This window comes from Ranitomeya imitator, chromosome 1 (assembly GCF_032444005.1).
Source record: "Ranitomeya imitator isolate aRanImi1 chromosome 1, aRanImi1.pri, whole genome shotgun sequence".
Taxonomy (NCBI): Eukaryota; Metazoa; Chordata; class Amphibia; order Anura; family Dendrobatidae; genus Ranitomeya; species Ranitomeya imitator.
This window is the reverse complement of record NC_091282.1, coordinates 252,809,913-252,836,000: the sequence shown is the minus strand read 5'-3', so window position 1 is coordinate 252,836,000 and position 26,088 is coordinate 252,809,913. Positions and strand designations below refer to the sequence as shown.

The following is a 26,088-nucleotide window of genomic DNA, read 5'->3' as shown; positions in this document are numbered from 1 at the left end:
CGCTGACTTGGGAGAAGAGGATCGGGAAGGGGCAGACCACCGGAAGAGACCGGGGGGCGAGATGGAGTGGGAAGAGGACCTAGAACGAAGCACCTGTCTGGATCTCTTGCGGCTTATGTTAGAGGGCCTGTGGCCCACTGCCAACTGCGGAAGGGGCAACCTGTCAAGCACAGACACCAGGATCTGCGATACCATGGTGAGGTCCGCCATGGACTGTGACAGAGAGGCCCAAATTGGCTCACTTTTGCTCTCACCTGGGGCCGAAGGGGACTCCTGGACAGTGGGCACAGGGGGGTTGCTGCAGTCCTGACAAGAGGGGAGAGGACTGACCTGAAGGAAGCTTACATTTACACGAATAGCATATAAAGGGTCTGACAAGAGCAGAATAAGAGGAGGTAGGAGGATGGGAAAGCTCTCCTTTGGAATAAGGCATGATGAGCAGACCCACTAACTGATGCCAAAAGGTTAGGGGACAGGAGGAAATGCAGAGGAGAGTGTCAGTCTGCAGAGCAGAGATACTCACAGTAAGTGCAGCTGTCCTGTAGTCTGCTTCCAGGCTGTAAGGCTGCTGTGCGCTGAGAATATGCCGGAACCGCAGGGAAAGGGTCACCATCCGGATCCACAAGCCGGAAAATGGCAATCGCAAGAGGATGCCAGGAACCAGGAGGATAAAAGCATGCGCTGCAGGGACGCGCTGGAAAAGTCTGCTCTGAGGTCGGAAGAGAGGGCGGCGCCAAATGCCGAGTCCAAGAGGAGAAAGATGGCGCGGGCTCCGAGCTGAGTGATGAAGCTGAGGGGGGTGGGGCTAGCCGCTGGATGGAAGGAAATGAGCAGGCGACGGGAGTGAGAAAAGCCCGCCCGAAGTGCAGGGAAGAAGGGGAACAGGGCCAACGCCACAACTAGGCCCGAGAAAAGCTGGGACCTAAATTAAAGCTGGTGACCGCCGGAGAATGGGTGAGAGGTGCGGAGGTCCCAAAAAAATGCCCCAAAAGGTAGCCCCGGTGCCCCAATCCATAGGCACATATACGAAAAAGGCCCCATAGTGATCCTAGAAGGACCCTTACACAAAACCCCTAAAAATAAAAGGGGGTTGGGAAAATAGCTCATCTTCTTCTGCCTTCTTCCCTTTGGTATTCTTATCTTCTTCTTAACTTTACTTGGATCTTCTTCTCGTCGTCTCTGGAAGGAACCTGGGGAGAGAGATGTACCTCACCATCCAGGAAAGATCAGACTCCGAATATCCTGTGCTGTGGGATGTCCATGTCCCCTCAAACCGACAAGCTCTGGTGGGTGAGTGGGCAGAGGATGGGGGGCCTGGACCGAATCTGGATCACCTAAACATTCATCCGTGTTAGGGGTTTGGGTCCTGCAGGCCAGACATATTTCTCCGAAAAGAAACGACACACACTGAGGTAGATATGGGTCTAATGAAAGACCCGTGTCCACCTCCTACAGACACTAAGCTAAACTGAATTTCATAATGCCAGTCGGTGGGATGTATACTGCAAAGGAGGAGCTAACTTTTTTGTGCATAGTGTCAGCCTCCTAGTGGCAGCAGCATACACTCATGGTTCCCGTGTCCCCCACTGAAGAGAAAGAGAAATACTGTTTATGATTGGCCAGAGTCACTGAAGTCAAAAAAGTACACTTTCCTTGAGAAGAATCTGTTTCCGTCCATGTGCTTGAAGAGATAATATGCAAGCTATCATCTAAGAGGTCTATTACGAAATGGAAAAAATGGTTACTCAGTGCTTCAGCCCCTATCTCAGGATGTAGCAATTAAAAATGTAAAAAAAAGGTTCTCTTAAAATGGCAAGTGTGATAAAATACGTATTTTTTATATTGGATAGTCATACAGCAGACCACATTACTTTTAAAAGGCAAAAGAAGCTGAAAATGACAAAGGCAAGTGTGAATAGTGCCCAACTCAAGTTCACAATAAACTTCAAAAGTTACTCATCTTTTCATGTAGAGAATTCTAAATCATCAATGCAAAATTGTTTTGTTGAAAACACATATACAAAAATAAAAAAAATAAACCAAAACCTTTATTAAAACTGTACCTCAACATCAAGTGCAAACTGAAGAGCAAATTTTTCTGCTTCTTCAAATTTATGTTTATGCAATAAACGACTTAACCTAAACGGAAAAAACAAATAATACATTATATTTAGGGTATTTTCAAAAGGAAAATTATGCAAATCTTAAATTTTAATACTGCTGCATTTCAGTTTTTTCTTTGTATGTTCACTGCCGAATTCACCCTTTTTAATGCATAAGGTAAATGTCAATACAAATCCATAACAAAATTTACACGTAAACAAAAAGGTTTGATGCATGTGTACATGTGTAGTGGATATAAAAAGTCTACACACCCCTCTTAAAATGCCAGAATTTTATCATATAAAAAAATCATACCAAGAAGAATAAATCTCAGAACTATTTCCACTCATAATGTCAACCATAATCGTACCCAAAAAGACGGAATAATGTAATAAATTAAAAGGGAACTACAACAAAGTATTAGTTTATAGGGAATTTGTCAGTAGGATTTATCCTCCTAAGCCGTTCAGGTCGGCATGCGTCACAGAAAGTTGAATAAAAATGATGTTATCTCTGCAATCTGATGTTTTTTTTCCAGAGAAATCCATGGGCCAGACATAGAAGTCCCTGAGAATCAACCCCCAGAGCTTATTTTAAATGAAAAGGCATTAAATGGCATTACCAGTCCAGTGTGAGACATGTAATGACTGACAGTCTGCTCTTCTGATCTACATGTCTCACACTGATAAATCCTTCCATGTAAAAGGGTGTGCATATTTAACAACCATTTATTTCAGTTCTTTATCTTTAGTTTTCCACAGAAAAAGTTCAGTTCCTTTTTCAATAGGATTGTACAAAGTTCTGAAATTCTTCTTCTTGGTAAGGTTTTTTTTTTTTTTACCATGACAAAACCTAGTCATTTTACAGAGGTGTGCAAACCATATACACTGTATAAGAGTTTGTATAGACAAAATATGATTAACTAACATTTTCCTATATTTGCAAGTACCTGTTCTCCGGTAAAGCCTCTGTTAAGCATCTCATTGCAAGGACAGTGACTGTGGAGTCGGGGAACCTAGAAAGAATCATCACTAAAATGAACATTCAAAACAGCTGAGAAATTAACCCCTTAACAATCAGTCAACAATCGAACGCTACATAATGGAGTGTGCGAAAGTGCTTTAACCCCTTAAGGACCAGGGGTATTTCCGTTTTTGCATTTCCATTTTTTGCTCCCCTTCTTCCCAGAGCCATAACTTTTTTTATTTTTCCGTCAATATGGCCATGTGAGGGCTTGATTTTTGAACACCATTGGTTTTACCATGTCGTGTACTCGAAAACGGGAAAAAAATTCCAAGTGCGGTGAAATTGCCAAAAAAGTGCAATCCCACACTTGTTTTTTTTGTTTTGCTTTTTTACTAGGTTCACCAAATGCTAAAACTGACCTGCCATTATGATTTTCCAGGTCATTACGAATTCATAGACAACAAACAAGTCTAGGTTATTTTTTATCTAAGTGGTGAAAAAAAAAATCCAAAATTTGTTTAAAAAACAACAGCAAAATTTGTCCCATTTTCTGATACCCAAAGCATCTCCATTTTTTGTGATCTGGTTCTGGGTTTGTTTTTTGCTTATTTTTTGCGTGCCGAGCTGACGTTTTTAATGATACCATTTTGGTGCAGACACGTTCTCTTGATCGCCCGTTATTGCATTTTAATGCAATGTCGCGGTGACAAAAAAGTAATTCTGGTGTCTTGACTTTTTTCTCGCTATGCCGTTAAACATATCAGGTTAACTTTTTTTATTGATATTTAGGGCGATTCGAAACGCGGCGATACCAAATATGTGTATGTTTGATATTTTTTTTATTGTTTTATTTCGAATGGTGTGAAAGGGGGGTGATTTGAACTTTTATTTTTTTAATATTTTTAATAACATTTTTTTTTTTTTACTTTTGACATGCTTCAATAGTCTCCATGGGAGACTAGAAGCTGCCATAACCCGTTCGGCTCTACTACATACAGACGATGATCAGATCTCCTATATGTAGTAGAATTGCACACTCTCGATAAGCGCCAACCTCCAGGCGGCGCTCATAGCAATCCAGCAGTGACAATCGTAGAGGTTTCCAGGACACCTCTGGTTGTCATGCTGACCCATCTGCAACCCGCGGTCATGTGACACGGGCACCGGTGGGAGAAGGTAATGATGCGCTTCCTGTGGGTGCATGTTGAATGCCGCTGTCAGAGTCCGTCATTGGACGTAAGGGGTTAAGCAGGTTCAGAAGCTGAGCTCCCTCCAAATAGGGCAGATGCTGGCTATATTACACATCTAGCATTTGTTTTTTTACAGCAGATATCAGTAGTCACCGATCGCTGTTGTAAATTTAAATTACGGTAAGCTGTCAATTATTGACAGGTCCTGTGATCCGGCCTGGGTGCACATTCGGGCCTCTTCAAGTTCCCCTGTGACGCCATTTTGAGTTGCTGATAGGTTAGTATGATAGTAATGGAACGGGCTGAAGACACCTATGCCGGTCATATTATTTCTCCTGTTACATCCAGCCCAGGCTGGTGTAGGTTACAGTGATTTTTAATACATACAACAATACTGTAATATTCCTGTGTATAGTACAAGCAATCACAGGCTCTTGTCTCCTAAAAAGACAAAGGGACTATAAAAAAGTTTTCAAAAATAAATTCAAATGAACCTCCCCATTCACTAGTTAAAAATAAAGAGAATTAAAAAAAAAAATGTATACATACTTAGCATCAAAAAGTTTGTAAAGATTTGATGAAAATATAAAATTATTTAAACCGTACGATACATGCCGCAAAGAGAAAAAGAAATGCCCAAATTTCCATTGTTGCTGCACCTCCCACAAAAATGCAATAAAAATAAATCAAAACATAATATTAACCCAAAAACGCTATAAATAGAGACAATAGCTCACCATGAAAAAACAAGTTCTCAATTAACAAGGTAAAAATAAAGTCCCAAAAAAAAGGAAAAAAAAAAAAAAAGATACGTCTTTTTTCAACCATTTTCCCTTACTATATATGGTAAAATGAATAGTCTCATTCAAAACTACAACTCGTCACCAATAGAACCAAACTCACTGGCTATGTTGGTGGGAATTAAAACGGTATGGCTATTTGAAAAAAGAGAGGAAAATATGAACAATGAAAACATGGTGTTAATAATACTATTTACCTTTCGTGGCTGTCATAAATTCCCTCAAGAAGATATATTGTGTCCTAAAGCAAAAAAAAACAATAACATAATATATATTAATGAGCGGCATAAACAAAACCTCTAAATTCCAAAATGGTTTTCTATAAATCATCCTACAACCTGGAAATTAAAAGAGTTGCCAACTACCTGAACGTCCCCTTTATAAATTTACTTCCCCTCGTAAAATAAAAATAATAGAAAATCACCTACTGCACTGGCACCATTTCCAATGATGTCAGGGCCGGGGTTGCCTTGTAGCCAATCAGCAGATGTTATTGGACTGCAGTGCTCTTACTTCCCGTGGACGGTCAGACAAGCAGAAAAAGTGTGAACGTAGCAGCTCAATAGAAGCCGCTTATTGGCTGCAGGACTCATGTGGCAAAATAATGCCAAGCAAACCCCGCAGACCTGGCACAACATGTTTAAAGCTCTGTTGACCCCCACTGGAGCAAGTCTAAGCACTCTAAAAACTGAAACAGGAGACGCTTACCATAGTGATACCAATTTGGACAAGGGTACATATATCCGAAACTTCAATTGAATACAAGTGATTCATGGTAGGCAATGAATATACTGCAAGGCTTCTCATCTGAAGATCAATGAAGAAAAAACGAGGGCACTATAACATATGCAATTTATATTATATAAACTACCTAGCATTGCGCAAAAACTGGTTACAACTTATGCAGCTCTATGAAAAATGGTCTGAACTTACAATATTTACCTGTTTTTCATTGGGAAATGTCAAAGCTATGAGTTTAAGGTTAGTATCTCTTTGCCTACAGGGAGAAGAAAACAAATATTGCATACAATTAAATGCACGTTGTAATGTCCACACGGTGTAAGGAATTTAAGAGAGAGTAAGCTTTAACTGTAGTTTATTCTTCTCATTTCCTCCAGCACACAGCATAACAGCAGCATAACATTTCCTCCTCAGGTCAGAACTGAAACTGAAACTCCTCTCAACTCCCGCCCTCGCTTTCTTAAAGAGACAGATCTAATTCTTATACATTACATCATCCCCTTTTTTTTTTTTTTTATATACATATATTAACAACCTAAAACAAATATTGACAATGTAACAACACGAAAATGTCCAAGAAAAACCATATGTCTGTATTGTCTTATTCCCCTTTTTTCTTAAACTATATCTCTTCAATAAGTCTCGATGGAGCCCTTCTTTCCCGTGTAGGGTAATGTCTGCGTTCATTGGGGGTGTCCAGTGCTGACGGATCAGTCACCTCTTGTTGGTCCTCTCCACCGTCGGGTATCAAGTCTTCCACTGGTGGGAGTTCATTACCATTGTTCTGCGGTATGATTTTAAAATGTGAGGAATTTCGAGTGATGGAGTGTCCGTCTCACTCAGCCGTGACCATACTGCCTTTTCTCTCAGTAACATTATATTTTGCAGGACTATATACAGCTGAGGTTTTGTTGGTTGATTTTTGACGCACAACAACCATATCACCTCTTTTGATGGCACATGGCTGTGCCCGTCGCCTTCTGTCTGCATAATGTTTCATGGCTTGCTTGTTAAAGAAATCCGTTGATCGCACTGAAGAGTCATTTGGTAAGGGATGACTGGTCACATCAGGGATCTGTGTACGAAGAGTTCTGCTGAACATTAGATGAGATGGCGCAGCATTAGTGGTGGAATGTGGCGTGTTGCGGTAATTGCGCAGGAATTTGTATAGTGACTGTTTCAGTGGGGTGTGCTCCAGGCTAGCTGCCTTGATTCGTTTCCCCATGGTGCGCATATAACGTTCTACGATTCCATTAGCTTGCGGCCAGCAAGGTGTGATTTTTCTGTGGCCGAACCCCAAGTATTCAGAAAACTGTGCAAACACATGTCCATTGAATGGAGGTCCATTATCTGTTTTGACCGCTCTTGGAATGCCATATGCAGAGAATATGTCGTCCAGTTCTGGTATGACACTATTAGCAGACGTTGAAGAGATGAATGAAATGACAGGGTATCTAGAATATTCATCAATTGTTACTAGAATGTTATGGCCATTTGGTAATGGTCCATATATGTCGACTGCCACTTCCTCCCATACAGCAGTGGGTAACGGAGACATTTGTAATGGCTGTAGAGTTGATGATGGAGTAATTAATTGACAAGTGGAGCAATGTCCAATCTTCTCTTCCACCAATTTATCCATATTTGGGAACCACACTTTTTCTCTGAGTAACTTTTTTGTGCCAACAATTCCTAGATGACCTTCGTGTGCTATCTGTATGACTAGGTTGCGCAAGGCCTTAGGTACAACCAGTTTGGTACCACGAAGGATGAGTTGATCTTCAGTGACTGATAATTCCTCACGTACATTTGAAAATAGTTTTAACTCTTTCAGATCAAACCCATCTTCAGGAAATTTTTTCTTTTGAATTTCATGCCACCTTCTATTTTGAATAATTTGTATTAAGGCACAGAGTGTCTTGTCACTTGTTGTCGTATTCACAAACTGATCAACAGAAAGTGCTTTTGGCACGGCGTGAGCTGCAACAAAGTGGATGTATTCTTCAATGGAGGAATGCACAGGTAAATCATCATTCGTGGGATGTCTTGAGAGATAATCAGCCGGATTGCTGTATTTTGAAGGTTTGTGAACAATTTTGTAATTATAGTCCTGTAGACGTAGACCCCATCGTTCAATCCGTGCTGGCATTTTAGCTCGGGGATTTCCAAAAATTGTAAGGAGAGCTTGATGATCTGTGACAATGGTGAAGGGAGCGCCATAGAGAAATAAGTGAAAGTGTTCACATCCCCAGACGACTGCCAAGCTTTCTTTTTCAGGTTGTGAATACTTTCTTTTAGTGCTTGTTAAGCTTTTACTTGCATAAGAAATGATGTGGGGACTTTGATTGTCATCCTTGTATTGTGCTAAAATTGCACCCAGTCCCACGGGACTAGCATCCACAATCAGTTCGGTTCGAAGAGCTGGATCAAAATAGGCCATGGTGGTTGTTGAGCAGAGTTCCTTTTTGATTGTTTCAAAAGAGGCCTGATAGTCTTGGGACCATTGAAAAACGCAATTTTGTTTCGTAAGTTCCCTTAATGGAGTGCTGATTGTCGAAAAATTTGGAATATATCTAGCACAGTAACTTGCCATTCCAAGAAAAGAGCGCACTTCACTGGCATCCTGTGGAATTGAAGCTGCTCTGATGGATTCCACTTTCTTGGGATCAGGTCGTACTCCTTCCGCCGAGAAAATGTGACCATAGAACTCCAATGAATTGTTATCAAATTCGCATTTTTCTTTGTTTAAAGTGAGTCCAGCAGAGAGGAGACATTCAAAGATAGCATATAGAGCACGATTATGTTCAGCTTGAGTTTTCCCAAAAACCAGTATGTCATCACTGTAATTAACCCCTTTACCCCCAAGGGTGGTTTGCACGTCAATGACCAGGCCAATTTTTACAATTCTGACCACTGTCCCTTTATGAGGTTATAACTCCGAAACGCTTCAACGGATCCTGGTGATTCTGACATTGTTTTCTCGTGACATATTGTACTTCATGATAGTGGTAAAATTTCTTTGATAGTACCTGCGTTTATTTGTGAAAAAAACGGAAATTTGGCGAAAACTTTGAAAATTTCGCAATTTTCAAACTTTGAATTTTTATGCAATTAAATCACAGAGATATGTCACACAAAATACTTAATAAGTAACATTTCCCACATGTCTCCTTTACATCAGCATAATTTTGGAACCAATTTTTTTTTTTGTTAGGGAGTTAAGGGTTAAAAGTTGACCAGCAATTTCTCATTTCTACAACACCATTTTTTTTTAGGGACCACGTCTCATTTGAAGTCATTTTGAGGTGTCTATATGATAGAAAATGCCCAAGTGTGACACCATTCTAAAAACTGCACCCCTCAAGGTGCTCAAAACCACATTCAAGAAGTTTATTAACCCTTCAGGTGTTTAATAGGAATTTTTGGAATGTTTAAATAAAAATGAACATTTAACTTTTTTACACAAAAAATTTACTTCAGCTCCAATTTGTTTTATTTTACCAAGGGTAACAGGAGAAATTGGACCCAAAAAGTTGTTGTCCAATTTGTCCTGAGTACGCTGATACCCCATATGTGGCAGTAAACCACTGTTTGGGCGCATGGGAGAGCTCGGAAGGGAAGGAGCGCTATTTGACTTTTCAATGCAAAATTGACAGGAATTGAGATGGGACGCCATGTTGCGTTTGGAGAGCCACTGATGTGCCTAAACATTGAAACCCCCCACAAGTGACACCATTTTGGAAAGTAGACCCCCTAAGGAACTTATCTGGATGTGTGGTGAGCACTTTCACCCACCAAGTGCTTCACAGAAGTTTATAATGCAGAACCGTAAAAATAAAAAATCATATTTTTTCACAAAAATTATATTTTTGCCCCCAATTTTTTATTTTTCCAAGGGTAAGAGAAGAAATTGGACCTCAAAAGTTGTTGTCCAATTTGTCCCGAGTACGCCGATACCCCATATGTGGCAGTAAACCACTGTTTGGGCGCATGGGAGAGCTCGGAAGTGAAGGAGCGCCGTTTGACTTTTCAATGCAAAATTGACAGGAATTGAGATGGGACGCCATGTTGCGTTTGGAGAGCCACTGATGTGCCTAAACATTGAAACCCCCCACAAGTGACACCATTTTGGAAAGTAGACCCCCTAAGGAACTTATCTGGATGTGTGGTGAGCACTTTGACCCACCAAGGGCTTCACAGAAGTTTATAATGCAGAGCCATAAAAATAAAACAAAATTTTTTTCCCACAAAAATTATTTTTTAGCCCCCAGTTTTGTATTTTCCCTAGGGTAACAGGAGAAATTGGACCCCAAAAGTTGTTGTCCAATTTGTCCTGAGTACGCCGATACCCCATATGTGGGGGGAACCACCGTTTGGGCGCATGGGAGGGTTCGGAAGAGAAGGAGCGCCATTTGGAATGCAGACTTAGATGGAATGGTCTGCAGGCGTCACATTGCGTTTGCAGAGCCCCTAATGTACCTAAACAGTAGAAACCCCCCACAAGTGACACCATTTTGGAAAGTAGACCCCCTAAGGAACTCATCTTGATGTGTTGTGAGAGCTTTGAACCCCCAAGTATTTCACTACAGTTTATAACGCAGAGCCATGCAAATAAAAAAATTTTTTTTTTCCACAAAAATTATATTTTAGCCCCCAGTTTTGTATTTTTCCAAGGTTAGCAGGAGAAATTGGACCCTAAATGTTGTTGTCCAATTTGTCCTGAGTACGCTGATACCCGATATGTGGGGGGGAACCACCGTTTGGGCGCATGGGAGGGCTCGGAAGGGAAGGAGCATCATTTGGAATGCAGACTTAGATGGATTGGTCTGCAGGCGTCACATTGCGTTTGCAGAGCCCCTAATGTACCTAAACAGTAGAAACGCCCCACAAGTGACCCCATATTGGAAACTAGACCCCTCAATGAACTTATCTAGATGTGTTGTGAGAACTTTGAACCCCCAAGTGTTTCACTACAGTTTATAACGCAGAGCCGTGAAAATAAAAAATCTTTTTGTTTTCCCACAAAAATTATTTTTTAGCCCCCAGTTTTGTATTTTCCCAAGGGTAACAGGAGAAATTGGTCCACAAAAGTTGTTGTCCAATTTGTCCTGAGTACGCTGATACCCCATATGTTGGGGTAAACCCCTGTTTGGGCACACAGGAGAGCTCGGAAGGGAAGGAGCACTGTTTTACTTTTTCAACGCAGAATTGGCTGGAATTGAGATCGGACGCCATGTCGTGTTTGGAGAGCCCCTGATGTGCCGAAACAGTGGAAACCCCCCAATTATAACTGAAACCCTAATCTAAACACACCCCTAACCCTAATTCCAACGGTAACCCTAACCACACCTCTAACCCTGACACACCCCTAACCCTAATCCCAACCCTATTCCCAACTGTAAATGTAATCTAAACCCTAACCCTAACTTTAGCCCCAACCCTAACTGTAGCCCCAACCCTAACCCTAGCCCTAACCCTAGCCCTAACCCTAGCCCTAACCCTAGCCCTAACCCTAGCCCTAACCCTAGCCCTAACCCTAGCCCTAGCCCTAACCCTAGCCCTAACCTTAATGGGAAAATGGAAATAAATACATTTTTTTTATTTTTCCCTAACTAAGGGGGTGATGAAGGGGGGTTTGATTTACTTTTATAGCGAGTTTTTTAGCGGATTTTTATGATTGGCAGCCGTCACACACTGAAAGACCCTTTTTATTGCAAAAAATATTTTTTGCAATACCACATTTTGAGAGCTATAATTTTTCCATATTTTGGTCCACAGAGTCATGTGAGGTCTTGTTTTTTGCGGGACGAGTTGACGTTTTTATTGAAAACATTTTTGGGCACGTGACATTTTTTGATCGCTTTTTATTCCGATTTTTGTGAGGAAGAATGACCAAAAGCCAGCTATTCATGAATTTCTATTGGGGGAGGCGTTTATACCGTTCCGCGTTTGGTAAAATTGATAAATCAGTTTTATTCTTCGGGTCAGTACGATTACAGCGATACCTCATTTATATCATTTTTTTATGGTTTGGCGCTTTTATACGATAAAAACTATTTTACAGAAAAAATAATTATTTTTGCATCGCTTTATTCTCAGGACTATAACTTTTTTATTTTTTTGCTGATGATGCTGTATGGCGGCTCTTTTTTTGCGGGACAATATGACGCTTTCAGCGGTACCATGGTTATTTATATCTGTCCTTTTGATCGCGTGTTATTCCACTTTTTGTTCGGCGGTATGATAATAAAGCGTTGTTTTTTGCCTCGTTTTTTTTTTTTTTTTTACTTACGGTGTTTACTGAAGGGGTTAACTAGTGGGACAGTTTTATAGGTCGGGTCGTTACGGACGCGGCGATACTAAATATGTGTACTTTTATTGGTTTTTTTTATTATTTAGATGAAGAAATGTATTTATGGGAATAATATTTTTTTTTTTTTTCATTATTTTGGAATATTTTTTTTTATTTTTTTTACACATTTGGAAAAAATTTTTTTTACTTTTTTACTTTGTCCCAGGGGGGGACATCACAGATCAGTGATCTGACAGTTTGCACAGCACTCTGTCAGATCACTGATCTGACATGCAGCGCTGCAGGCTTCACAGTGCCTGCTCTGAGCAGGCTCTGTGAAGCCACCTCCCTCCCTGCAGGACCCGGATCCGCGGCCATCTTGGATCCGGGGCTGGAGGGAGCAGGGAGGGAGGTGAGACCCTCGCAGCAACGCGATCACATCGCGTTGCTCCGGGGGTCTCAGGGAAGCCCGCAGGGAGCCCCCTCTCTGCGCGGTGCTTCCCTGCACCGCCGGCACATCGCGATCATCTTTGATCGCGGTGTGCCAGGGGTTAATGTGCCGGGGGCGGTCCGTGACCGCTCCTGGCACATAGTGCCGGATGTCAGCTGCGATAAGCAGCTGACACCCGGCCGCGATCGGCCGCGCTCCCCCCGTGAGCGCGGCTGATCGGCTATGACGTACTATCCCATCCAGGGTCAGATAAGCCCAGGGCACCTCGACGGGATAGTACGTCTAAGGTCACAGAGGGGTTAAAGGCATTTGGAATATGTTGAATGACACTCCTTATCGTATCTTGAAAAATTTCTGCTGCTGAGCAGACCCCAAACGTCAATCTTTTGTATCTTCTGAGACCCACATGGGTGGAAAATGTTGTTAAGTATCTGGATTCTGGACTCAATTCTAATTGATGATAGCCCTTATTGAGGTCGAGCTTTGAAAAAACAGTTGCTCCATTTAATAAATTAATAATGTCATCAATTGTGGGTGAGATGTGTCTTTCCCTTTGAATAGCAGTGTTGGGCAGGCGCATGTCAACACACAGTCTTACCTGCTCTGGAGTCTTTGGTTTTGGAACTACCACAAGTGGAGAGACCCACGGAGTGGGACCAGAAACAGTTTCAATGACATCATCATCCATGAGTAATTGGAGTTCCTTTTCTACCTTCTTTCTCAGGTGAAATGGAATACGCCTGTGAGCCTGGGCTACTGGACGGACACTGTCATCCACATGAAGATGCACTTGAGAGTCCTTTAATTTTCCTAATCCACTAAATAGGGAGGGAAAACTATTCACCATGGCTTGTACATCCAGGTCCGCAGGGTCGGTTATGGTATGAACAATCTGGATGAGTCCTAGCTTCAAGGCAGTGTGATAGCTGAGAAGACAGCCTCCGGATCCTTGTAATGTGTGAAAAGTGGTTTTCTGCCTATTTTCTTTATAGCTAAGTTCAGCATCAAATTGTCCCATTGTAACTAGAGGTGTTTTAGATCCATATGGAAAGATTTTAGTATGCACTTGCTGTAAGACTGGCTTTGTTTTCAACTGTTCATAAGTATTGCTGTCTATGATATCCACCGAAGCTCCTGTATCAATTGTAAAGGTGATATCCGTGTTGCAGATGGTGAGTGTAATACATGGAGCCTGCACTGAGCCAGTGACAGAAGTTGTAAACACATAGTTCTCAGCCACAGACATTTCTTCTATATCCTGATTTACCATTTTTATATTTGCAGGCTTTGTAATTGGCAGAGGAGACTTGTTGGGCGCTGATTTGCAGACAACTGCAAAATGGTTCCCTTTTCCACATTTACTGCAAGTTTGTCCTATAGCTGGACATTTGTTCATGTGGTGAGGGAAATCTTGTCCACATCTATAACATTTCTTCTGTTGCGGGGCCTGCTTGCCTTGTGCACTGTTATGTTTGAGATTATGCACATGTAAATTATCCCCACTCTCCATTTGCAGTTGCCTGATGATCTGCTATCTCTATAGCACGGGCCATCTTGAGTAAATCATGCAGAGAGAGATCCTGCTGCAGAGCTTTACGCCTTATGGTATTAGACGAGCAGGTGACAATTACTTGAGTTAGGATTTCATCATCTACGTCAGTAAATGCACACCCATGTGCTAGTTCTTTTAGCCGGGTGACATAGGTGTCTATGGATTCTTCTGGAAGCTGCTTAGCAATCCTGAACTTGTATCTTTCATATCTGATGTTTTGTTTAGGGTTGAAGTAGTCAGTGAGAGCTTTGGAGCATTTGCTGTACGTGTCTGTCTCCGCTGCTGGTAATGTGCTATATACAGGTCCTTCTAAAAAAATTAGCATATAGTGTTAAATTTCATTATTTACCATAGTGTAATGATTACAATTAAACTTTCATATATTATAGATTCATTATCCACCAACTGAAATTTGTCAGGTCTTTTATTGTTTTAATACTGATGATTTTGGCATACAACTCCTGATAACCCAAAAAACCTGTCTCAATAAATTAGCATATCAAGAAAAGGTTCTCTAAATGACCTATTACCCTAATCTTCTGAATCAACTAATTAACTCTAAACACATGCAAAAGATACCTGAGGCTTTTATAAACTCCCTGCCTGGTTCATTACTCAAAACCCCCATCATGGGTAAGACTAGCGACCTGACAGATGTCAAGAAGGCCATCATTGACACCCTCAAGCAAGAGGGTAAGACCCAGAAAGAAATTTCTCAACAAATAGGCTGTTCCCAGAGTGCTGTATCAAGGCACCTCAATGGTAAGTCTGTTGGAAGGAAACAATGTGGCAGAAAACGCTGTACAACGAGAAGAGGAGACCGGACCCTGAGGAAGATTGTGGAGAAGGACCGATTCCAGACCTTGGGGAACCTGAGGAAGCAGTGGACTGAGTCTGGTGTGGAAACATCCAGAGCCACCGTGCACAGGCGTGTGCAGGAAATGGGCTACAGGTGCCGCATTCCCCAGGTAAAGCCACTTTTGAACCATAAACAGCGGCAGAGGCGCCTGACCTGGGCTACAGAGAAGCAGCACTGGACTGTTGCTAAGTGGTCCCAAGTACTTTTTTCTGATGAAAGCAAATTTTGCATGTCATTCGGAAATCAAGGTGCCAGAGTCTGGAGGAAGACTGGGGAGAAGGAAATGCCAAAATGCCTGAAGTCCAGTGTCAAGTACCCACAGTCAGTGATGGTGTGGGGTGCCATGTCAGCTGCTGGTGTTGGTCCACTGTGTTTCATCAAGGGCAGGGTCAATGCAGCTAGCTATCAGGAGATTTTGGAGCACTTCATGCTTCCATCGGCTGAAATGCTTTATGGAGATGAAGATTTCATTTTTCAGCACGACCTGGCACCTGCTCACAGTGCCAAAACCACTGGTAAATGGTTTACTGACCATGGTATTACTGTGCTCAATTGGCCTGCCAACTCTCCTGACCTGAACCCCATAGAGAATCTGTGGGATATTGTGAAGAGAAAGTTGAGAGACGCAAGACCCAACACTCTGGATGAGCTTAAGGCCGCTATTGAAGCATCCTGGGCCTCCATAACATCTCAGCAGTGTCACAGGCTGATTGCCTCCATGCCACGCCGCATTGAAGCAGTCATTTCTGCCAAAGGATTCCCGACCAAGTATTGAGTGCATAACTGAACATTATTATTTGATGGTTTTTTTGTTTGTTATTAAAAAACACTTTTATTTGATTGGATGGGTGAAATATGCTAATTTATTGAGACAGGTTTTTTGGGTTATCAGGAGTTGTATGCCAAAATCATCAGTATTAAAACAATAAAAGACCTGACAAATTTCAGTTGGTGGATAATGAATCTATAATATATGAAAGTTTAATTGTAATCATTACATTATGGTAAATAATGAAATTTAACACTATATGCTAATTTTTTGAGAAGGACCTGTATGTCATAGACTCCTGTGCCCGCACAATGCAGGAACATGGCTTTTTTTCTGTTCTCCTCTTTTATATCTATTGCTTCCAGGAAATTCTCAAATCGATTTAACCATTTTCTCCAGTTATGAGAGAGATTAGTGACATCAGTCATATCAAACTGTGGGAACATGTGCAAGTATTCAGCCATGATGGAGTCTCTCAGTGGCGCTGGCGTGTGAAGCAGTAAAGCAGGGGTCAGTACTCACAGTAGCAGGTGATTCTATCCCATCCTTCGTCGCCAGTTGTAATGTCCACACGGTGTAAGGAATTTAAGAGAGAGTAAGCTTTAACTGTAGTTTATTCTTCTCATTTCCTCCAGCACACAGCATAACAGCAGCATAACATTTCCTCCTCAGGTCAGAACTGAAACTGAAACTCCTCTCAACTCCCGCCCTCACTTTCTTAAAGAGACAGATCTAATTCTTATACATTACACACGTCACTATAACATAGCATTGACACAATAGATCAATAATGATTACAACAGAAATATCAAATATATACAAGTAAACAAATACCTTGTAACAGAAGATGTGGAATCTCCCTCAGTCGTTAACAAAAAATCTGACAGATGACAAGGCCAGTCCCACACCAAAACCATAGTGTAAACATCCCAAACACTCAAAATCCCCTAAAAACACAATAAAAATTCTGTTAGAAATTAGATGATAAAAATCCCCACTTTAAATGCTTTATGAACTTAATACTTACCTCTTCATCCAAAACAAACAGCAAGTTGTCAAGAACTTGAAGCTTTTTTGCACCTTATAAAAATAAAGTTAATTTATCATTTAGAAAAGTAACACAATATTGCTTAAAACATTGCTCCATCATACAGTTAAGAGAAGTATTTAGAAGGTAATATCCTCCCACTGGTTCGGAAAGGCATCATTAAATTAGTCTAAAGCTAGTGCAGGCTATATGTGTGAGCATTGTCACAATGATTTAGGAGCTTCTACCTTTAAAAAAAAATCTCGAAATAATGCCATCATCTTTACCTTGAACCATGCTACAATCAGCAAGATTTTTAACTGCAACATGTTTCTGTACAGGGTCCATCTTCCATTTTGAGAGAGTATAGTCACCTCTTCCCTAGTGGGGAAACAAAGTTAAAATAATTGAAAAAAAAATTGTATAACAAGTGCTAACTATTTGGACTTTTTTCCAGGCACCTCTTCCATAGTTGGGATAAATCAAGAATAATTATTACAAATTTTTGTAAAGTGCTATCTGTTTAGACTATTTTTTTCTCACCGCGCAGTGCTGCACTGATGAAATTTTACTATAGATCAGTACCACACATTATTATCATGTCAATTGACTACAATAATGAGTAAAGATATGCTGCTTAGACTTTATACAGCAGTAGAAAACCATTGTAGAAGGACTAAAATGTAATAAGACTCTTTCCTTTCACTTCCTCTTGCTGTACTGTAGTGCTTTTGTAGGTACAGAATAAACTGGCAGAATATAGCTGTACTTTATCACCCCTAGAGGACTGACTATAGAGACATATACAGCACTCATGAGTACTAGCACAAAATGACTGTGCAGCGCCCCAGAGACCTGGTCGTTGCAGTAATGTCGCTCTGCCGCTAAGGGGAGTGATGGTACGTCTGATGGCACTAAAGGAGTTCATCTGACCAGGTATCACCAGCACACGTTGCACTTCACACTCCGGCCACTAGGGGGAGCAAAAGGTTTTATTTATTAAGCCACTCCTCACACTGGTAAAACTAGGGGCTGGATAGGAAGTTAGACAGAAGCTGACTAGGTTTTGTCCAGTATTGAAAGATAGGAGACAAAAAAAGCGCAAATAGGGTCTTATCCCCAGGATTGTTCTTAATCAATTGTGAGAGAACTGCTCACCTGGTAGTACACAGTACAAGCGTGTAGTTGTCAGCTGCTGCAGATCCACAGGTCGGCGTTGCGACCTCTCAGAACCGTTATAATAAATGAAATGTGGATTACATCTGCGCTGCTGCGACAAATAATCGATCCAGATATACTGTTAGGGTGTTCGGGTGGTTTATTCAACGCGTTTCGAAGCTCCACTTTGTGTGGAAACTTCCTGAGGAAGAAGCCTTTGAGCTTCGAAACGCGTTGAATAAACCACCCGAACACCCTAACAGTATATCTGGATCGATTATTTGTCGCAGCAGCGCAGATGTAATCCACATTTTATTTATTATATAGGTTTTGTCCAGGCAACATCCCGTGGCAGGGGGTGTTGCGGTGAAGATTCAGGGGGGTCCCTGTCAGGCGTGGGAACCTGGCAGGCACCTAGCGACAAGGACAGATCGTTACAGAGCCGTGCCTGCACTACCTTGTGGCGGCATCTAAAGAAAGGACACGAAGCGAAGGATATTGTGGACAGTGAGAAACGAGATCAAAGCACAAAGGAGAGCCAGTAGGAGTCGGGCCCCGAGAACGGCAACATCCTACTGAGGCGCGTAGCCGGTGACCGGAACACCGAGGAAGTAACTGACTCTATGCCTTACTTCAAATACCGCAGGACAGTTAATTATAGGTTGGCTGTCTACCTTACATCACCTAAGCAGACATAGGGGGCAACCGTGGAGAGGGGCTTCTCTAGGGTTCCAGAATAGCTCCGAGCCTACCTGTCAAACGGGTGCGTCCTAGCCATAACAAACCTGGTGCACGGAGAATAGAAAGAACGAGAAAGAACGAGAACAGTAGTTGTGAGGACTATCCCGAATGCTCAGCAGGGAAGCACTACAACATACAGGCGCTAGTGGTAGGCAACGATTTCCACCTGCAAAGGGAACTCTGGATGTGCCTTCGGACCGGCCGGTCTCAGACAGCCCTGTTGACAGTGCTCTGGATTGAGGATCCTGAAGCCTTCAGTAAAGAGGTAAAGAGACTGCAACCCTGTGTCCTCGTTATTGACTGCACCTCACACCATCGCCATCTACATTATTGGAAAGCCCTGGGGACATACTTCACCTGTGGGAAGGTATACCATCTAGCTGCCATCACATCACCCCAGTGGACCCCAAGCAGCGTCGGTCTCCCTGGCCGAATACCACAGGTGGCGTCACGAAGCCTTAGCTGACTTTCATCATCCCTTTATTTGGACGCCCCTTAGCAGGGTCACGGACCGGGTCCAGCCACTGTGACAACCCCAGAACTGAGACAGAGAGGACCGGTACCGAGTAACCTGTGGCCCTGTCTCTGGGGGCGCTCCAACTGTCCAAACCAAGCTCAGGCACTTGGTGAATCCTTGGTGTGGCCAAACAGTTCAATGCACCTTCCCATCTATTAGTTTTGCATGTATCTTTGCCCTTTTCTTCCTTGATTGAGAATATAGAAGCTAGGAGAGGAAAAAAATAGATTAAAAAAAAAAAAAAAAGTGGGAAGGTGCGCTGCACTGTTTAGTCACACCGAGGAGCACCTATGCTTGGTTTGACCAGTCATTTTGTGCTGACAGATACCCTTTAGCCTCATATTTTGTGTTTTGCCCAAAATGTATGCTTAATTGCGGTTGTTTTTATACAAATCTCTCAATACCTGTGATTTTTTGTTTTCGCAAATTTGCTTAATCTTACCCCTATAAGTAGATGAATGTCACTCGTCAGATAACCAATAAACAAACTCAAACAACCATCTGTGTGATATTCTTCGGTTGAAATAAAGCAGGTCTTGATTTTCCCTTCAAGCTGCAAAATAAAATTATAAGGTTCCCCTGAAATACATGTATGGTGAAACATAATGTGAAAGAAATGACAATTATTTACCTCTTTCGCTGCACCGATATCCATACTCTCAACAGCTGAAAATAAACATTGAGCAAAGAATTACAGAAGAGTCAGACAATTTAAATAGGTTTTATATTATTAAACACTTTGTGGACAGATACCAAGTTTTTTTCTCTGCACATTTTCTATGAATCTTAACCCTTTCATGACCCAGCCCATTTTGACCTTAATGACCTGGCCATTTTTTGCAATTCTGGCCAGTGTCCCTTTATGAGGTAATAACTCAGGAACGCTTCAACGGATCCTAACGATTCTGAGACTGCTTTTTCGTGACATATTGAGCTTCATGTTAGTGGTAAATTTAGGTCAATAATTTTTGCGTTTATTTGTGAAAAAAATGGAAATTTGGCGAAAATTTTGAAACTTTTCCTATTTTCAAACTTTGAATTTTTATTCTGTTAAACCAGAGAGTTAAGTGACACAAAATAGTTAATAAATAACATTTCGCACATGTCTACTTTACATCAGCACAATTTTGGAACCAAAATTTTTTTTTTGCTAGGAAGTTATAAGGGTTAAAATTTGACCAGCGATTTCTCATTTTTACAACAAAATTTACAAAACCATTTTTTTTAGGGACCACCTCACATTTGAAGTCAGTTTGAGTGGTCTAAAAACTGCACCCCTCAAAGTGCTCAAAACCACATTGAAGAAGTTTATTAACCCTTCAGGTGATTCACAGCAGCAGAAGCAACATGGAAGGAAAAAATTAACATTTAACTTTTTAGTCACAAAAATGAACTTTTAGCAACCATTTTTTTATGTTCACAAGGGTAAAAGGAGAAACTGGACCCCGAAAGATGTTGTACAATTTGTCCTGAGTACGCCGATACCCCATATGTAGGGGGGAAATCACTGTTTGGGCGCACGGCGGGGCTCGGAAGGGAAGGAGCGCCATTTGACTTTTTGAATGAAAAATTAGCTCCAATCGTTAGTGGACACCATGTCATGTTTGGAGAGCCCCTGTGTGCCTAAACATTGGAGCTCCCCCACAAGTGACCCCATTTTGGAAACTAGACCCCCCCAAAGAACTTATCTAGATGCACAGTGAGTACTTCCAACCCCCAGGTGCTTCATAAATTGATCCGTAAAAATGAAAAAGTACTTTTTTTTTTCACAAAAAAATTCTTTTATACTCAATTTTCACATGGGCTACAGGATAAAATGGATCTTAAAATGTGTTGAGCAATATCTCCCGAGTACATCGATACCTCACATGTGGGGGTAAACTACTGTTTGGGCACACGGCAAGGCTCAGAAGGAAAGGAGCGCCATTTGACTTTTTGAATGAAAAATTAGCTCCAATTGTTAGCGGCCACCATGTCGCGTTTGGAGAGCCCTTGTGTGCCTAAACATTTGAACTCCCCCACAAGTGACACCATTTTGGAAACTAGACCCCCCCATGGAACACATCTAGATGTGTGGGGAGCACTTTGAACCCCCAAGTGCTTCACAGAAGTTTATAACGCAGAGCCATGAAAATAAAAAATCTTTTTTTTCCTAAAAAATGATTTTTTTTTTTTAGCCCGCAATTTTTTATTTTCACAACGGTAACAGGAGAAACTGAACCCCGATAGTTGTTGTCTAGTTTGTCCTGAGTACGCTGATACCCCATATGTGGGGGTAAATCACTGTTTGGGCACAAGTCGGGGCTCGGAAAGGAAGTAGTGACATTTTGAAATGCAGACTTTGATGGAATGGTCTGCGGGCGTCACGTTGCGTTTGCAGAGCCCTTGATGTACCTAAACAGTAGAAACCCACCACAAGTGACCCCATTTTGGAAACTAGACCCCCCCAAGGAACTTATCTAGATGTGTGGTGAGCTCTTTGAACCCCCAAGTGCTTCACAGAATTTTGTAACGCAGAACAGTGAAAATAAAAAATCATTTTTTTCCACAAAAATCATTTTTTTAACCCCCATTTTTTTACTTTTCCAAGGGTAACAGGATAAATTAGACCCCCAAAGTTGTTGTACAATTTTTCCTGAGTACGCGGATACCCCATATGTTTGGGTAAACCACTGTTTGGGCGCACGTCGGGGCTCGGAAGGTAGGGAGCACCATTTGACTTTTTGAATGCAAGATTGGCTGGAATCAATGGTGGCGCCAGTGGAAACCCCTCAATTCTAACTCCAACACTAACCCCAACACACTCCTAACCCTAATCCCAACTCTGACCATAACTGTAACCACAACCCTAACCCCAAAACACCCCTAACCCTAATCCCAACCCTAACCACAACCCTAACCCCAACACACAACCAACCCTAATCCCAACACTAACCATAACCCTAACCACAAGCCTAACCCTAACCCCAACACACCCCTAACCCTAATCCCAACCATAACCCTAACCACAAGCCTAACCCTAACCTCAACACACCCCTAACCCTAATCTCAACCCTAATTCCAACCCTAACGCTAGTTCCAACCTTAACCCTAAGGCTACGTGCCCACGTTACGGATTCGTGTGCAGATTTTTCTTCACTGTTTTTGAAAAATCCGCAGGTAAAATGCAGTGTTTTACTTGCGGATTTACCGCGGATTTCCAGTGTTTTTTGTGCGGATTTCACCTGCGGATTCTTATTGCGAACAGGTGTAAAACGCTGCGGATTCCACACAAAGAAATGACATGCTGCGGAAAATACAACGCAGCATTTCCGCACGGTATTTTCCATACCATGGGTCTGCGAATTTGGTTTTCCATAGGTTTACATGGTACTTGTAAACGTGATGGAAAACTGCCACAAATCCGCAGCAGCCAATCCGCACCGTGTGCACATAGCCTAATTCTAACCCTAACCTTAATTGCAACCCTATCCCTAATTCTAACCCTAACCCTAATTCTAACCCCAATTGCAACCCTAACCCTAGCCCTAACCCTAGTTGAAAAATAAAAGTAAATATATTTTCTTTATTTTATTAGTGTCCCTACCTATGGAGGTGATAAAGGGGGGGTTCATTTACAATTTTTTTTATTTTGATCACGGTGATAGGTTTAATCACAGTGATCAAAATATACATGGAATGAATCTGCCAGCCAGCAGAATCGGCGGGCGCACTGCGCATGCGCCCGCCATTTTGGAAGATGGCGGCGGCGATCGCTGAAGACAGACGGACACCGGGACTTGGTAAGTATGGGGGGGTGGAATCGGACAGCGGGGGGGCGGAGGGGAGCCCGGCGACAGACGGAGGGGAGAGGAGGGCAGCGGAGCACAGAACGGAGGGGAGGAAAGACTGACAGCAGCGGCAGATCACCGCTGTCAGTCGGTGGAGGGGGCAGATCGTGGTCTCCAGCCATGGCCGATGGGATTACAGCATCGGCCATGGCTAGATTGCAATATTTCACCAAGTTTCAACAGCCAATCAGAGCGATCGTAGCAACGTGGGGGCAAATCCCGCCACCCCAGGCTGAAGTACCACTCCCCCTGTCCCTGATCCCTCCATGACGCCACATAGGCGTCACAGGTCGGATTGGCACCGACTTTCATGACGCCTACGTGGCGTCACAGGTCGGTAAGGGGGTAAAGAGTTCTGTCTGCAGCTGTCCATTAATTTCTTACATAAGAAGGACAGACAGATGATCGCTTCTTATTAATTTTTACGGATAATCATTTATAAGTCCCATTAATATGAAGGAACTCCTCCAATCTGTCACATACAAAACGTCTTATAACTGCATTTTTGCAGGTTGATTCAAACTGTTATTCATTCTACTCTAGTTATCAAACTCAAAATTATTTTTGGTCTACAATATGAAATCAAAAACAACATCTAGGCAACAAATTTGTTCTAAATTGTGGTTAACTTTCAGATTCAATGCAAAAAAATGCACAAGTACATACCATCATTAATTCTGGCAATATTGAAGTACATGATACAGTGAAGTCCTCCATTTGTCAAAAGAAACATATTATAAACACCTAAGGAAAAGAAGACAAGGAACATAATGACATGGTAGTTTGGGATTGGTATTGCATAGCGCGTACATAGCTGACTTGAAGAAGCAAGTATGACTGAAATCAGAATTCACCATTTATTAGTCGCATAAAGGGTCTTTTGAACCCTTGATACTTTGATTCCTTAGATAATACACTATCATCTCAGCCTGTTAGGGTGGGTTTACACTATGCATCCTGGGTCGGTAAAAGATCACCAACCAGCTACATATGTACACAGATTGTCGGCCATTTAATTATTTGTTTAGACACGCTGAGTGCATAGAACAAGTGTTGATATATCAATCTCTGCACATAGGCTACTGTTCTTGGCAGCACATTCTGTTTACATAGGACATTGTGCCATCGAAAACGATGACATTTAAGCAGGTTTAAGGCTATGTTCACACATTGCGGTTTTTACCGCGGAACCGCGGCGATTTTGCAGCTGCGGGTCTGCAGCAGTTTCCATAGCGTTTACAGTAACATGTAAACCCTGTGGAAACCGCAAACCGCTGTGCACATGCTGCGGGAAAAACCGCGCGGGAAAGCAGCGGTTTACAACCCGCAGCATGTCACAGCGATTCTGCACCCATAGAAATGCATTGATCCGCTTACTTCCCGCATGGGGCTGTGCACACCATGCGGGAAGTAAGCAGATAATGTGCGGGTGGTACCCGGGGTGGAGGAGAGGAGACTCTCCTCCAGGCCCCGGGAACCATATTTGAGTAAAAAAAAAAAGAATTAAAATAAAAAATTATGATATACTCACCCTCTGACGTCCCGATCTCCTCAGCGCTGCACGCGGCCGTCCGGTCTCAAGTTTGCTATGCGACCAGGACCTGCGGTGACGTCGCGATCACATGACCGTGACGTCACGAAGGTCCTTCTCGCACAGCATCTTTGGAACCGGACCGCCGCCTGCAGCGCCAAGGAGATCGGGACGTCAGAGGGTGAGTATGTCATTATTTTATTATTTTTAACATTACTATTGAGGCTGCATATTGCTGCATATGCAGCATCAATAGTAGGGGTAAAATCCCGCAGCGGAACCCGCAGGACAAACCGCGATAAATCTGCAGGGATAACCACAGCGGGTTTGCCCTGCAGATTTATCAAATCCGCTGCGGGAGAACCCGCAGGGACAAGACGCTATGTGTGAACATAGCCTAAAAACAATTTCGCCTGATGAACGAGAGGTTTGCTTGTTTGGCATGTGATGGGCAGCATGTTTCCACTTGCACGATTATCGGGAATTGAGCACTCCTAGGAAAAGTTCACGATAAATGTATTTGTACTGTTAAACCTATGACAAGAAAAACAGGGATTTTTGTGTACTCACCGTAAAATCCTTTTCTCCAAGCCACTCATTGGGGACACAGACCATGGGTTGTATGCTGCTTGCCACTAGGAGGCTGACACTAAGTTAACACAAAAACAGTTAGCTCCTCCTCTGCAGTATACACCCTCATGCTTGCTCCTAGAGAACCAGTTCGGTGCAAAAGCAGTAGGAACAAATAGTAAAGACATAGAAGAGTGCAACATGTCAACATAAAAGAACATGCAAAAGCCATAAAAGCCACTAGGCTAACAGGGTGGGTGCTGTGTCCCCCAATGATTGGCTAGGAGAAAAGGATTTTACAGAAAGTACACAAAAATCCCTGTTTCTCCTTCGCCTCATTGGAGGACACACACCATGGGAAGTCCCAGAGCAGTCTCTGGGTGGGAAAACACCACAAACGATTAGGCTTCATGCAACAACTGGCTAGATGTGTGCCACCGCTGCCTGCAGAATTCTTCTGCCCAGACTCGCATCAACTGAAGCCTGAGAGTGAATATTATAGTGCTTTGCGAAGTTATGTAAACTGGATCAAGTCGCAGCTTTAAAGACCTGCTCTGCTATCGCCTAATGGCCTAAGAAGCTCCCACCGCCCGAGTGGAGTGTGCGCTGATCCCCGCTGGGATGGGCTGACTTCTGACTCGGTATGACTCCTGGATGGTGGAAAGAATCCACCTGGCTACCAAGGCCTTAGAAGAGGCAAAACCCTTCATGTGACCTACTGGGAGAACGAACAGAGCATCTGTTCTTCTGAAGGATGCCGTCCTTGAGACGTACCTTCTCAGAGCTCTGAACAGACCCAGATTGTGGAGAGCTATTTCAACTCTGTGAATAGGGGCCGGACAAAAGGAAGGAAGAATAATGTCCTCATTAAGATGGAAGGACGAAATGACCTTTGGCAAAAAGGATGGAGACGGCCTAAGGACAACCTTGTCCTGATGGAAGATAAGGAAAGGCGCCCACAGGATAAGGTCGCTAATTCCGAAACCCTTCT

At 42.5% G+C, this 26,088-nt stretch overlaps 1 protein-coding gene across 1 annotated transcript in view; it reads right to left on the bottom strand.

The window, feature by feature from the left end:
- Window positions 1–26,088, bottom strand: part of KNTC1 (kinetochore associated 1) — a 356,896-nt gene that overhangs the window by 278,082 nt on the left and 52,726 nt on the right. Inside the window, exons 6-16 of the mRNA XM_069755662.1 lie at window positions 23,663–23,740; window positions 19,798–19,832; window positions 19,609–19,719; window positions 17,038–17,131; window positions 16,751–16,803; window positions 16,558–16,670; window positions 6,002–6,056; window positions 5,768–5,866; window positions 5,257–5,300; window positions 3,053–3,118; window positions 2,064–2,139 (exon numbers count right to left, since the gene is read on the bottom strand). Of these exons, the coding sequence (XP_069611763.1) occupies window positions 2,064–2,139; window positions 3,053–3,118; window positions 5,257–5,300; window positions 5,768–5,866; window positions 6,002–6,056; window positions 16,558–16,670; window positions 16,751–16,803; window positions 17,038–17,131; window positions 19,609–19,719; window positions 19,798–19,832; window positions 23,663–23,740 (824 nt within the window). The remainder of the gene's footprint in view (window positions 1–2,063; window positions 2,140–3,052; window positions 3,119–5,256; window positions 5,301–5,767; window positions 5,867–6,001; window positions 6,057–16,557; window positions 16,671–16,750; window positions 16,804–17,037; window positions 17,132–19,608; window positions 19,720–19,797; window positions 19,833–23,662; window positions 23,741–26,088) is intronic.